The 14,293-nt window shown below is 42.5% G+C and overlaps 4 protein-coding genes across 4 annotated transcripts; 2 read left to right on the forward strand and 2 right to left on the reverse strand.

Moving 5' to 3' along the window:
- Positions 1-8,031: 8,031 nt before the first annotated feature.
- On the forward strand, positions 8,032-9,576 carry K441DRAFT_661785 (DnaJ-domain-containing protein). Its single transcript, XM_067648931.1, has one exon. It carries the CDS (start codon positions 8,169-8,171, stop codon positions 9,219-9,221), a length of 1,053 nt encoding a protein of 350 aa, XP_067502927.1. The 5' UTR covers positions 8,032-8,168; the 3' UTR covers positions 9,222-9,576.
- Positions 9,577-11,415: 1,839 nt separating this feature from the next.
- On the forward strand, positions 11,416-11,948 carry K441DRAFT_678321 (uncharacterized protein; the record flags this gene model as incomplete). The annotated part of the gene is made up of 2 exons (XM_067651144.1): positions 11,416-11,782; positions 11,854-11,948. 2 exons carry the CDS (start codon positions 11,416-11,418, stop codon positions 11,946-11,948), a joined length of 462 nt encoding a protein of 153 aa, XP_067502928.1.
- Positions 11,949-12,202: 254 nt separating this feature from the next.
- On the reverse strand, positions 12,203-13,600 carry K441DRAFT_145771 (uncharacterized protein). The gene is made up of 2 exons (XM_067640163.1): positions 13,203-13,600; positions 12,203-13,088 (listed from the first exon to the last, which is right to left on the reverse strand). The coding sequence occupies exons 1-2, from the start codon at positions 13,268-13,270 to the stop codon at positions 12,470-12,472; spliced, it is 687 nt and encodes a 228-aa protein (XP_067502929.1). The 5' UTR covers positions 13,271-13,600; the 3' UTR covers positions 12,203-12,469.
- K441DRAFT_687863 (uncharacterized protein) lies at positions 13,530-14,224 on the reverse strand (the record flags this gene model as incomplete). The annotated part of the gene is made up of 2 exons (XM_067652133.1): positions 13,530-13,872; positions 13,935-14,224. 2 exons carry the CDS (start codon positions 14,222-14,224, stop codon positions 13,530-13,532), a joined length of 633 nt encoding a protein of 210 aa, XP_067502930.1.
- Between the last annotated feature and the right edge of the window lie 69 nt (positions 14,225-14,293).

Raw genomic sequence — 14,293 nt, forward strand, 5'->3', positions numbered from 1 at the left:
GCTAGAAACCCTTTAAATTAAGCTATAAGTAACGTAAGAACGATCTATAGTACCCTAGTATAATTGGTAACTCCTATAGTACTAGCCATACAGCCTACCACTAATTTAATAGCTAGCTGTGCGGCTAGTCCTACCGTAGGTTTAATAAATGTTCGGCCTATATATAGCAGCCCCCGTATATAGGCCCTTAGTAATTAAGGCGCCTACTTCTCTTACGGCTAAAAGGGCTATATTATAAAAAAACTACCTAATAAATATAAAAAGGGATAAAGTTCTATTAATCTAGGAAAATAGTACAAAGTTAGAAAAAGAGGAACCCTAGAGAAAGGCTTCTCTTTAGGGTTAAAAGGGATTAATATATTATATATTGATCTAGGTTAGCTAGTTAGTAGAAAAAGCTATACTATCCCTTATACTTAATTCTATAATAAATATTAAGTTATAACCTCTACTTTAGCTAACTCTAGAGCAAAAGCTTTTACCTTAATAGATACCTAGTGCGCTATAAAGCTGGCTAACTTTTTAAATATACCCCTTAAAGAACTGCTTAAACTAATTTTTATTTATAGATATAATGGATAAATAGGGCTACCTATTATAACTATTTTATAAATTTACCTTTGTAATAACGGATAAAGGTAGTATAATATCCCCTTCCTTATTAGGGACCTAGGAAGCTATAATATAATTTTAGGAAGAAAATAGCTAGCCTATTTAGGCTTAATGCTTAATATATAGAGTAGACGGCTTATCTAGCCTAAAAACCTACCCCTAACCCCTTCCTTTATAAAAGAAATTAGCATTATAATAAAAAACCTTATACGGCCCTAGATTAATACTATTTACTAGGCTAATGCTATATGTAGGGACTAGGCCTTTAAGAAAGATATATAGCTTAATCCGCAATAGATTTATATACTATACCGCCCCTAGACTACCTATATTACGCTACCCGCATTAAAAACCTAAGAAGTTAGTAGTAACCTAAAAAAGCCCCCTATAGAGAGCTTAGGCCCTATATAGCTATAAAAAGTAGTAAAGGACGTTAGACGCTATACTAAACTAATAGATTAAAGAGATAACTTATAGAAGATAGAATAGGAGCTAAGAAAGATTATAACCCTAAACCGTAAAATACGGTCTAGTAAATAGCTATAAGGAAACCTATAGACCTCTTACTAGTTAATATCTGCTATATAAGCGCTATAGGATTCTATTAAAACTTGGTCTAGCCTAACACTACTACTTTTACAACTAGCTTATATAAAATTAACTAAATACTTAAGGAAAAAAAAAGTGAACTTAGCGGATAGGAAAGCGAGCTTATAGATAAGGAGCTAGTAGAATAGAAACTACCCTATTAATGCTAGAAGTTTAAGGATATATTCTTTAAGGTAGCGTCTAATAAACTCCCACCCTATTAATTATACAACTATAAGATTAAAATTAAGCTAGATAAGGAAAACACCCTTAGCTTTAGCCCCCTTTACCAGTAGTCTATTGCTAAATTATAGGCTATAAAGTAGTACCTTATCGATAACCTAAATAAGGGTTTTATTAAGCCTAGCTAAGCCCCTTTTAACTTGCCTATTCTCTTTACTAAAAAGCTAAATAGAGGACTTCGTTTTTGTATTAATTACTATAAGCTAAATAATATAGCCCATAAGGACCACTATCTACTACCCCTACTTAATAAGATACTAGCTTAAATAAGCAGAGCTAAGGTCTTTATAAAGCTTAATATCTACTAGGCCTTTTACTAAATTAGAATAAACCCTAGCTTAGAGAATCTTACTATATTTTAAACCTGTTACAGAATATATAAATATAAGATACTACCTTTTAGGCTAACTAACGGACTAGCTATATACCAGCGGTATATAAATAATATACTTTTTAACTACCTTAACGACTTCTATACGGCCTCTTTAGATAATATTATAATCTACTTTAAGAATAAGCTGGAATATAAGGAGTATGTCTATAAAGTCCTTTAACGGCTCCGTGGGGCTAGCCTCTAGGCCAATATTAAAAAGTTAGAGTTTAGTATTAAACATATAAAGTACCTGGTGTTTATTATTAGTATAGATAGAATTAAGACTAACCTAGAGAAAATAGCTATAATTATTTAGTGGGTATCTCTATAGACCGTAAGGGGGGTATAATTATTCCTAGGTTTCTGTAACTTTTACTAATGCTTTATTAAAGACTATAGTAAGACTGCTAGGCCTCTTAACCGCCTTATCTAAAAAGACTAGCCCTTTTACTTTAATACTATATATAGGTAGGCTTTTAACGAGTTTAAGAAACGACTAGTTTCCGCTCCCTTATTCGCCCACTTTAACCTAAAACGGCCCTTAATGCTAGAAACCAACGCCTTAAATAGTATTATAGCGAGCGTTTATTCCTAAAAGTAGACGGACAAAGAATAGTACCCTATTGCTTACTATTTAAAGACTATAGTAGATACTAAGCTAAACTACCTAGTTTACGATAAAGAAATGCTAGCTATTATCTCTAGTTTTTAGTACTAGTGAGTATAGCTAGAAGGGACCCCTAAGCCTATTTAGGTAGTTTCCGATTATAAGGCCTTAGAATATTTTATAATAATAAAGGCCCTTATATAGATATATTTATAAAACGCAAATAGGACTAAGACGGATAGGTAGCCGTAAAGATCTTATTACGGAACTAGACACTACTATAGCTGGAGTACCTTAACCCTTAGATATAGGCAGAACTAAATACAGAATCTTTAGAAGCTAAAATATGCCCTATTAACTCTATAGAACTTAACCTTATTAATAAACTACTATAGGTAAACCGTACGGCCCCTTTTCTATAAGAATATCGTAAAAAGGCAAAGGATACTACTAGCCTATGGTCCCTTAAAAATAGACCGCTTAAGTATTAGGCATGGCTAGTAGTAGTAGAGGAACAAAATTTACGGACTTAATTTATTGCCGAAGAATATACCTAGGTCTCTATAGCCTATCCCAGAAAGAATAAAACCTGTAAAATTATTAGTAACCGTTATTACTAGCCTAAAATAGTTATAGATATTAACCGTTACATACGGAACTATAATAATTGCTATAGGTCTATAATTCCATAAAATAAGACCCTAGGACTATTAAAACCTCTTCTAATACTAGAACGCCCTTAGTAGTATATCTTTATAAATTTCTATAAACTACCTCCTAACCGTAACAGATATAATATAGTTATAATTTTAGTTAACTGCTTTGGTAAGCGCCTATTTTTAATTCCCTATTATAAGAATATTAATGCTAAAGAGGCGGCCTAACTATATATCTACTATATCTACCAAATTTATAGACTACTAGATACTATCGTCTCTAATTATAGGCTATAGTTTATATTAGCCTTCTAAAACGAGTTTATTAGGATCCTAAGCATTAAGCTAAAGCCTTTTATAGCATATTACCCCCAAATAGATAGTTAGATATAGATTATAAACTAATACCTAGATTAGAGGCTCTGGCCCTTTATTAACTACTTCTAAGATAACTAGGCCGAACTTCTACCCCTTATAAACTATACCTAGACAACCTTACCCTAAAACTCTACTAAATTTGCCCCTATTTAACTAGAAATAGGCTACTTACCCTATACTAGCTTTAACTAAAAAAGACTAAAAGGACCCTAGACTATACGCGAAAAACTATTTTATAAGGAAGCCTAATAGTACGCTAAGCGCTTAAAAGAAGCCTAGACGGTAGCCTATATAAATCTAAAAAAGACCTAAAAATTAATAAAATAGTAGATAAATAAGTATAGGCGCGAGCCTAATTTTACCGTAAGTAATATGGTCTAAGTTATAATAAAGAACTAGAAGATAGAACAACCTAGCCATAAGCTAGACTATTAGATAGTAGGACTATATAAGGTAAAACTCCTAGATTTAATAAAGGTTTACTTTATTTTCTTATTAAATAAACTATAAAAAGCTATAGACGACCTATTACCCAAATAAAAGAATAAACCCCCCCCTGCCGATTTAAGTCAATGGTGACGATAAATAGGAAATTAAAGAAATACTAGCCTATAAGCTAATAAGGAGAACGCTAAAATACTACGTTAGTTAGAAGGGCTATAACCTAAATCCTACCTAATACCTTACTTAAAACTTTATTAGAAGTCCCTATAAGCTTTAAAATTTTTATAGCTATTACCCTAATAAACTAGAACCTCTAAAATACCTAGACGAGTAGATAGAGTGCTAGTATAGTAAAGATAATAAGCTATCGGAAGAATATAAGGATAAGAACGCCCTATAGAAGTAATACGGATATATAAAGCCTAAGGGCAGGCCTTACTAAGGGGGTGGGTAATATTATAGCACTAGTAGAAAATGGCAGAACTTAGCAGAACTTTGTAGTCCTCCATACTAGCAAGTTGCTACAGATTGCCGCATATTGTGGTCACGTGACGCGAAGATCTTATAAAACATCGAGCGGCGCTGCTCTTCTTCTCCTTTCCTTTCCCTAGCTTTAGATCCTCGTTTATAGACAATTCAATCATATAGGCTTGCATGCATCCCTCTTGCTGTGCTTATGCCTTAATTGACTAAGTCACTAACACATAACTTTAAAAGCTTTTTTAAAGGGCCGTCTTTAATAAAGTTAAGGCGGGGCTTATAGATATAGAACTTGTTACACTTAATTATAGTAGGATCTGCCATATTTATAAAGTATATAGTGGTGTTAATAAAAAGGAAGGTGCAATACTAAGATATTTTAACGTTTATAATATTTTGACGTTCGTTACGTGGATTTTGCCACAACTTACCGCGCGCAGTCTTGTTCTAACTAATTAGAAGCTGGCTTAGCAAAATTTGAAAATCGGGACACTGGGACACCTAAAAGTAATAGACCACTCATACCTCGGGTCAATAAAGAGAGGAATGACAGCAGCAGCAGACCTATTGATGGTCCTCTCGCCCCGTGGAGTCGCCATAGATGGAAAATGGGATGTTGCTGACAAGGCCATGTCCTTCGCGGAGCTTAGCCTCATTTGTGCGAAACCACTGGAATCACGTCTGGGCCGGTTTGCCAACGCTTATTAGGCGCTCCGGCGATATCCATAATTTTCCCTATATTCGCAGTTAAATTGCTTAACTATAACGACTTAAAATACTACTAAAAGTTAATCGATTAGAGAGACGACCCGATATTTTATAAATATTAGGTCTAAATTGGCTATAACTGCCTAAAGTCAAGATCATTTTCGCCCCCAAAAAAATCCGTTATTAGGAGTTATGACATTACCTACAACGTCGCAACGAGTATACGTATCCCTTGACACGTTAGGGCACCCAGAGGAGATGGCCCGTGCGCGAACACCAGAACTAAAATAACACGTATATCTATATAGAATTCAATTATTAAATATACCACCACTATGCCTTCCAATCGTGCCATAATTGATGCTGATTTTGTTTAGAAGACTTAGTATAAGGTTCCTCCAAATAAGACCGCGAAAACACCTCCCCCTAAGCCTTGGCCGCTGCTCGAATTCGAGCCTCTTTATATTACTAATTGGGACGACCATAGCTTACTAAATCTACCTCCCAACATTAATACACACGATCCTTTTAAGTTATTTAGCCTCTTCTTTACGGATAAGATTATAGATAAGCTTATAGAATGGGCAAATAAACACGTAGAGCTCTACCCGTTAGATAAGGACAATAAGTACCTATGCCTATAATAGCTAACATGCAAGTAGGAACTCTATGCGTACTTCACAGTGCAGATTTATATAGAAATTACTATAGAATCGTGCATTAAGAATTACTAAAAGGATTTAACCACCTATGGCACTAAGTATATTGTTAAGAGGTATATGGGAATCGTTCGATTTCAGCAACTTGCTCGTTATTTTTAAGCCGCACTACCTTGGCCAGAGTCCGATATAATACCTAAATCTACGTTTAATAGAGTTTATAAACTTACTAAGTATATTCGGCTTACTTATAGAAGGCTCTATAACCCTAGAACCCACCTTATAGTTAATAAGACGATTTAACGCTTTATAGGCCGCGTATATAGGAGTATTAATATTCTATTAAAACCTATACCTAAAGGGTTTAAAATATGGGTTTTAGCGAACGAGGGCTATATATTAGACTTTATGTGGCACGCTAAAGGTAATAGGAAAGGTCTAGTTGATTTAGATATATCCTTTATTAACGATAAAGGCTTTTTAAAGACGTAGGCAGTAGTCCTTAATATACTCCTTTAAAAAGATACCAATATAAAGAAACGCCTCTACCTACTTAGAAAGCACATTGTATAGCTTAATAACCTATTTATAAGCGTTAAGCTTCTTATAAAACTATAAGACCTTAGTATTAGGGGCGCTAGAACTATTTAAATAACTAAAATAAAGCGTAAAGAGCAGGGGGACCTTAATGGCGATATTAAGGTAGTTATAACTATATAAGGAAAGACGAAGAAGAAGGTGCCTACTAAGTAAATTAACCAGACGCTTGCAGAGCTTAAATTAACCCACTCGGCTTAAATACTATAGGGAGAATTATATAGAGCGCTTTCTGAAGACGGCTAAGTGATAGAGTTTGCTTAGAAAGACGCTAATGTAGTACTTTTTATGAGTACTATTAATAACGGTAAGTTAATTACCTTAACCATAAGGCTTAAAGTCTAATAACGTTATATATCGCCAGGTTGCTATATAAAGATTACTATATAAAAACGTCCTCCCCTTACCGCTAGCGGCGCCGGACGGACTTAGAAGGTCTTTAGTAATAATATTAAGAAGATATTACCTATTCCGACCTTTATATTCTGGTACAATTGCTATATATACGGCGTGGATATTACGGACTAATCGCGCCCGTATTTTATAACGCAGAGGATCTATAAATAGACTTGGAAGCCTCTATAGCACTTTCTATTTAATATAGTTATTAGGAATTGCCTTCTATTATCCTCCTACTAACCTACTAACTACTATAGAGGCCGTTAAGATAGCTACAAACAGTTCCGAATTAACCTCTATAACGCCCTATTTAAACGCTTAATTCATAAGCGGAAAGCTCGCACTTAAAAACACACTTCTTAACGTTTTACAAACGATATAATATGGGTTCCTACGGCGCAGCACGAGCTAGTTAAGCTATTTAATTAATACGTCTACTGTTTAGCTTATATAGAGGCTAGTAAATATACTTAAATAGAGTATATAGGCAATAGGAGGGCTCCGTTAAAGCTATCGCAAAATACTATAAGGAAACCTCGCGATAGCAAGGAGTGGTAAAGGCGACAGCGTCCTTTAAGGACTCATTTTGGCTGCAATATATGTAAAATACCGTTCTGCAGGAAGGACGAATGCTAGAGACCTCATATCGAGCGACTCAACTCCAAAGAATAAGCCTATATATCAATTTGCTATGAAATCAAAAGCTTTATATTCCTGAGCACGGGCATTAAATTCTATTGATCTGATTGGTAGGTTCTTATCGATAACACGGGTGCCCAAGTTGACGTGTCAAGGGATAGGAGCCAAAAATCCATCGTTAATAGATCTAGCTCTTGCGATTATTTTAAGCCTATATATAGCCCTAGACCTTATATGGGTGGCTTTAACAATTTCGTTGAAAATTATATATAGCTCCCATACAAATCCTACACAAATTTAGACGACGCGGCAAGATTTAGCTGTAATATTATAATGGGCGCATATATAAGGCCCAAAAGTTTATCGATTATAGAGCTGCTTCTATAGATTAATTTAATAGTATTTCTAAGATAATAGCTGTTATAGGGTGTAGATTAATTTTGTTAAAAAAGGTAACTGCTCTATATACAGAATAAGTCGCATCGCTTAAGAAACGTTGGGAAAGTCTCTCAGCCATAGAATCAACTTTTTGACAAAAAAGGTTAGCGATATCCGCTTGCGGATATACGTAAGTCCGCTGATTGATTCTACGGTCTGAGGTTGCTGAGGTAAGCCTTGTTGCCTCTGACCAAATTTCCCGGATTCTGTTGCCCTCAAACATCCCACCACCCTCATACACAGTTCGGGAACCTGCATTAGCTGTGTTATCTAGAGACCTTCTGGAATAGTAACTTTATTTGCTGGGCCTCAGGGCGCTCCGCTGTACATCTCCTCCCCACTCAACCATGTCTTCCGAAGACCTCAAACAACACGCGACAAGCTCGCACGACTTCTACGTGCTCCTCGGCGTGGAATTTGAAACTAGCGAAGCCGACATCAAGCGCGCATACCGCAAAACCAGTCTGCAATACCACCCCGATAAGAACCCTGGGAAACTTGATGTGATCGAGAAGTTCCATCTCCTGGCAATCGCACGCGATGTTCTGCTGGACCCGGAAGCGAAAGCCGCATATGACAAGGCGCGGGCGGCGCGGCGAGCGAAGGAAGCTCAGCAGTCGCTATTCGAGGGCAAGCGGAAGCAGATGAAAGAGGATTTGGAGAATCGGGAGAAAGGATTTAAGCGGAAGAGAGGAGAAGAGCTTGATGCAGAGGAGAAGCTGGAGAGGGAGATTAGGAGACTGGCTGAGGATGGGAAGAGGAGGAGGAGGGAGAGGGAGGAACAGCTGAGTCGGGAGAAGCAAGAGGAAGCTTCGTTCATGGAAGAGGGGCCAGAGCCTGCGCCTGCTTCGGTGGTCCCCTCTGAGGTGCCAGAGATAGATCGAACAGTCAAGGCGCGCTGGGTGCGGGAAGGCGATGGGGCATCATTGGATAAGGAGAGGTTAATTGAAATGTTCTCAAAATTTGGCCAAATCGATAGTGGCTTGGTGATGAGAGACAAGAAGATGCGAATTGGAGGTGAAAAGCATAAAAAAGTGGTGGCTACTGGTTTCGTCGTATTCAGGTCCATTGTGTCTGCCCACGCAGCTGTAGAGGACGCCAGACGGACGTTCAAATTCTTGGAATCTGTGTTCTGGGCAAACAAGGAGCCGGATATCGCATCGCCAGCCGCTGCCACGATGGAATACTCAGCGCCGTCAACCCCTGCATCTACTCCGAAGTCTTTCCGCGTTTCATTTCCTGGAGTATACCAGAATGGAAGCGGAGGCCTAAGCACACCGTCCTTCTCTTTTTCACCCCAGAGCCCGAGCTTGGAAGAAGTAACTCTCATGCGGCTAAAACAAGCAGAACGGAAGCGATTAGAAGAACAAATTCGACAGAAGGAAGCTGATGAAGAATGACGAAGTAATGAATTATGATTTATGCTTCAAGCGTGGCGTTTTGAGGGTACCATGGCTTATTAGGAGATACCACTGATAGACTCGTGAGCGTGCTTCAGTCTGTCGATTGATAAATTTAGATAAGAAGCTGCTTGCTTTCTACACATCAACAAACGTTTGTAATTGTATTGAATTATCAGCATAGTCTAACTTTGGAGCTTTATGAATGAACAGACCGAAGCTTCAGGCAAAACTCCTTAGTACGATATGGGTTTTGGCGACAAATGTATCGTAATACCAATGGTATTGTTATATCAAGAGTCACGTGTAGAGTGAATAAGCAGTAAAACTTCAATAAAAGTGGATCTTAAGGCCTAAAGGGTATAGATTTCCCTCCTTATGGGTCAGATATACCACCTTGCCATACGTGATAGATATTACAGGTAACCTATCAGATGTGAAAGTAAGGTCCGGGCCACTGTAATCCTCGACTAGCCTTTAATATTTTTATACAATACCGTAAAAATTCTGGCTTAGGCCTCACTCTAATTAAGAGCGAATGCTCCATTTAATTTCTAGAAATACAAGCTCTCCACCATATTGCGCAATAGAGTAAACACAGCTATTAGAATTTAGGTCTAGGTTACTACTATTATTTGCTCTGAATATGGCCCCTTGAATTTTGTCGAACGGACAAGTCACTGAGAAGAACTCTGTCTATTGAATGTGGCTCTAGAGCCTCTATAAATACATAAGAAAAAGGGTAGTAGACTAATTTGGTTACCGTGTCGGAGACCGAGTCGTTGACCGAGTCGCTGACCGAGACAGTAGTAAGACATACGAGAACAGGGTGGTGAGCCATAAGGTGATACCTGAGAGTGACCTCAACGGTCGACAAATTTTATACCTATTTAGTTTTGTTGAAGTTGGCATTCACGGCCTGCACGGGACTGCGTGAACCGGGGCCATCCAATCACCCGATATTATGCGTTCCAATACAGGCATTTGTACATCGTAAGAACCTTATGTGTTGGAAAAAGCGAGCAATTCCACTCATCAATGTTGTAAACGTGCTTCTTGAAAACATTTAGAAAACGCACGACTATCTCCAGATCCTTGGATATGCTTGGTTGCTTCATCTGAAATTCTTTCTAAATGATACCGTTTCGCACTCGACAGCCAAATCTTCAGTCAGGTGCAGCTTCGGCTGCGAGCTTCGGGGGGGATGAGAGCTGAAGAGGGCCTCAGCTGCCACGATTTACTTTTTCCTTCTTGACGAAGGCTCCCCAAAATGGGTCCACCGATGCTAACGGTGTTCTAGATGAGACAGGGCATAACCTGTCTCTGCTAGCCGTTCGCGCATCCGAGTCTCCGTCACAGAAGCCGTCCTCCGAAGCTCCAAAACTCACCTCACCGTCAGATACAGTCCAATATATCCCAACCGGGCGCATGGCGGGGACCGCGGGGTCGCAGACCAGTGCCCTCGCCCCGCCAAGCAGGACTCGCCACCGTGACCCGGGTCGCGCGGCTAAGCTTCGCTAAGCAACATCAAGCAAATACGCGAGCCGTTACCAAAAGCGCCCGGGCTTCCCCTTCATAGCCCCAAAACCAGGATATCGACCAAGAAACTGTGACGCCGTGACGCAACTTGGAGACTACAGGCAATGCGGCGTCGACGCTGCTCTGGTGCCCATGGCTTATCTGCCGTATCCTCTGTATGTCTAAAACGAAAGAACAGGGCAAAGGGTCCGTTCCACATGACGACCGCCCCGTCTAAAGCCACCAGCAGGCGTAACGTGGTCTAGCGGTGCGGCGATTGGTGGAACTGGAACTGAATCTTGATTTTCCATGCATTGCGAACAGCTGAGACCGGCGGCGGTGCCGAGCGATGAGCTCTAGACCCCTCGCCACCTAAGCCTGGGCGGTGCGCGATTGAATAGTGGGCAGAGAGAGAGCTGAGAGCCTGTTTAGAGGGGAAGAGGGAGCTTAAAGACGTCATTGCGCTGCTGGGCGAGGGACTGGTTTGAGGGCGTCGATCTGGAGGTGTGGTTTATATCAGACGTATGTTCAGAAAATTCAAGCAATTCAAGCAATTCACTCAATCCACTCAATTCACCTAATTCATCCAATTCACCCAATCCAATCACCACTCTCCAACTAACCTCCCACGCCTATTTCCTGAGTAAGACCACAGCACCACAGCCTCACAGCAAGCATGTCGAACTTCTTCTCCGAAGCCAAGAACCTCGCCTCCAACTTCGAGCAAGGCGGGAACCAGAACCAGCAAAGCGGAGGCTACAGCGGCGGGAACCAGCAAAGCGGAGGCGGCTACGGCAACCAAGATGACGACCAGAGCTCCGACAGCCACGGCAACCAGTCCGGCGGCGGCGCGCAGACACGCGACCAGTACAGCGACAACAAGCAAGCCGGAGGCTACGACGACAACCAGCAGGGCGGATACGGCGGGAACCAGCAACAGCAACAGCAGCAGCAGCAGCAGCAGCAGGGGAACCAGAGCCAGAGCAGCGGGGGGATGATGGGTGGGATCGAGAAGACAGCGGAGGACGGGTTCATCAACCAAGGTGAGTGGGGCGCACACGCGGGTGCGAGCCCGTTGCCCGGTTTGCGGTTTCCGACTGACGGTGTGCGGTAGAGGTTGATCAATTCGCGACGAAGGAGGGTGTGCCGAGTGCGTTTGACGGTGCAATGAACCAGGCTATCGATGGCGAGGTGAACAAGTATACCTGATGAAGCGGTGTTATATAGCTCTTATAGGTCTAGTGGTAATAGCAGTGCGATATTTGCCTTGTTATTCCCTATAGCGGCCTGCCAAGCTCGACTACTGGCCTAATCAGTGAAATAAGACTTTATATTTCTTGCCGGAAGTCCTGCGTTACTGGTCCTAAATGATTTGAACCAACCTAGAAACCTAGTCTGAGATACTTGAGACGGAATTTGATATCAAGCCCACTATCCATTAGCAAACCAACCCAAATAACGCTAGGGGAAAGAAATGAGGTAGGTTCTGTCTCCCTCTATCCAGATCCAGGGCCAGAGAAGGCCCGACCTGCTGAAGAAAATCCGGGAAATCCGAGTAGGACAGCTCGTCAACTACACGGCCCTTACCCAGAGAGTCGAAATTTTAGCCCTCACAGCTTTCTCAGCAATCAAGCCTCCCAGCCATCTCGAGGAACAAAGCTGGTGTTTTGCCTCGAATCTGACACGCAACGAGACCCCTAATCGCAGAGACAGACAGACAGAGATCTTTGCTAAAAAAATAATGTTAAATTCAAACAACAACACTCCACCACGCATTCCTTACAACCAACCGTAACTCCCATCACCCGCCGCCGTCCATTCTCGCACCAGCCAAGCCCCGCCCAGCCAAGCCCCACCCAGCCAAAACCCGTCAACGCCATCAGCCTCGTTATTGCAGCCGCTGCGTGTGATTGACGCCGCCCTGCTGCGCCACCCGAAACGGCCGCGCCACTTGGCGTCTTGGCGGCGACGAAGACGACGACGACGCGACGACGACGAAGGGCTGTGTCAGCTAGCAAGGCGCGACGCAGATCAGAGAGCGGGAAGGGCCGTTTCGTCGACGATGCTGATTGGTGAGGCGACCGACGAACTCCAGTCGTCCCCGTCTCAGACACGGTGGACGACCGGGATGGGCGGGATAAGAGAGATCGCGGAGGGGATGCGTGGCGCCGAGCGGCGGCGGCGAGCTTGGTGCGGGAGTTGGTGCGACCCGCTTTGGACTGCTGGTGAAGGAGAGCAGGTACTTGGGTTTTGCTGGCGGTGCTGTTGGTGAGGCCTTGGTATCGGGGCGCGGTAGGGTGGTGGTGCGGGACGGTGAGTTTGTTCCGTTTCGCGTCTGGTGGGCTTGGGCTGTGTTGTCAGCAGAGAATTGCGCGGGCGGGTAAGGGGAGGTGCTGGCTGCGCGACATGTGCGATCTTCGCTGGGGAGTGGGCCTTGGGGATATGAGGTCGGAGATGAGGTACCTAGCGATGATTATGAGCGGGGATTGTGGGGAGGGGCTGTGAGCTGGAGAACTAATTGGAGTACTCATTTTTGGAAGGTTTGAGATGAGCGAATTGATAGGGTTTTGTTTATATAGTTACTGGTGCATATAGAGCGCAGACAACTCTCCAGAAGGTCTCGATTTCATAAACTAACATTTGGAATTTTGCCGGTGTTGCTGGTTGCAGGCCTCTTCGCAACCCGGACCATCCGATACTACAGCAAAAAAAAAGATCCTGCCGTGGAACGCCGAAGTAGCCAAATTTCAGAAAACACTCGTCAATTCATTTCACAATCGTTGATCGAAATTAGTACCCTCCGTGGTTGCCACCCTGGCCCGAGTGCTTGTGGGCCTTGTGTTTGTCCTCCAACTTACTTCCTAGCACTGCACCTGTAAGGGCTCCTATGAAGCCGTGCCCTCCCAGCTTGTTGCCGCCAAAGTAGCCAGCAGCACCTCCTCCCAACGCACCCATCAAACCACGGTCGCCTTCTGCTTGCGCATTAGGGTCTGTGGCGCCGTAGCCGCCGGCTGGAGGAGCTTGGCCGTATGGGTTGGGATTGTTAGGGTCGTAGGGAGCTTGATCGTGGTGATATGGTCCCTGCTGCGGAAATTGATTCGCTGGTGGTGCAGAAGGGTATTGTTGATAATCACTAAGGTGATAAATGTGTTAGATGGACCGGTCTCGTATCCTCGGCTGCGACGGAATACTTACCGTTGACCCTGAGCGTTAGGATCGTGATATGGTACCGGAGTCGGGGTTTGGCCGTGCTGGAAGCCGCCTTGAGCTGGTGGGCCGTAGCTAGCTTGCTGCTGGGCGTACGGGTCCTGGTAGCCTTGCTGAGGAGGGTAGCCGGCCTGTTGCGGGGGGTATTGCTGCTGCTGCGGCGGATAGGCGTTAGGATCATGGTATCCACCTTGAGGTGGAGCATAACCCTGGCCAGGTGCGGGAGAACCGTACTGGTTCTGGGGATATTGGTTGTATTGATTGTAGGGGTCAGACATTGTGGTGTTGAGAATGGGGGTGAAACGGGGTTTTAGGGAAGCGGAGTTTCCGAGTTGGTCAAGCTACGA

Source organism: Cenococcum geophilum (genome assembly GCF_001692895.1).
Source record: "Cenococcum geophilum 1.58 unplaced genomic scaffold K441scaffold_27, whole genome shotgun sequence".
Taxonomy (NCBI): domain Eukaryota; kingdom Fungi; phylum Ascomycota; class Dothideomycetes; order Gloniales; family Gloniaceae; genus Cenococcum; species Cenococcum geophilum.

Coding starts and splice junctions, on each gene's coding strand:
- K441DRAFT_145771 (XM_067640163.1), bottom strand. CDS start 13,270: ATGAGTACTCCAATTAGTTCTCCAGCTCACAGCCCCTCCCCACAATCC. Junction 13,089..13,202: donor CCGCTCATAATCATCGCTAG/GTACCTCATCTC, acceptor CTGACAACACAG/CCCAAGCCCACCAGACGCGA.
- K441DRAFT_661785 (XM_067648931.1), top strand. CDS start 8,169: ATGTCTTCCGAAGACCTCAAACAACACGCGACAAGCTCGCACGACTTC.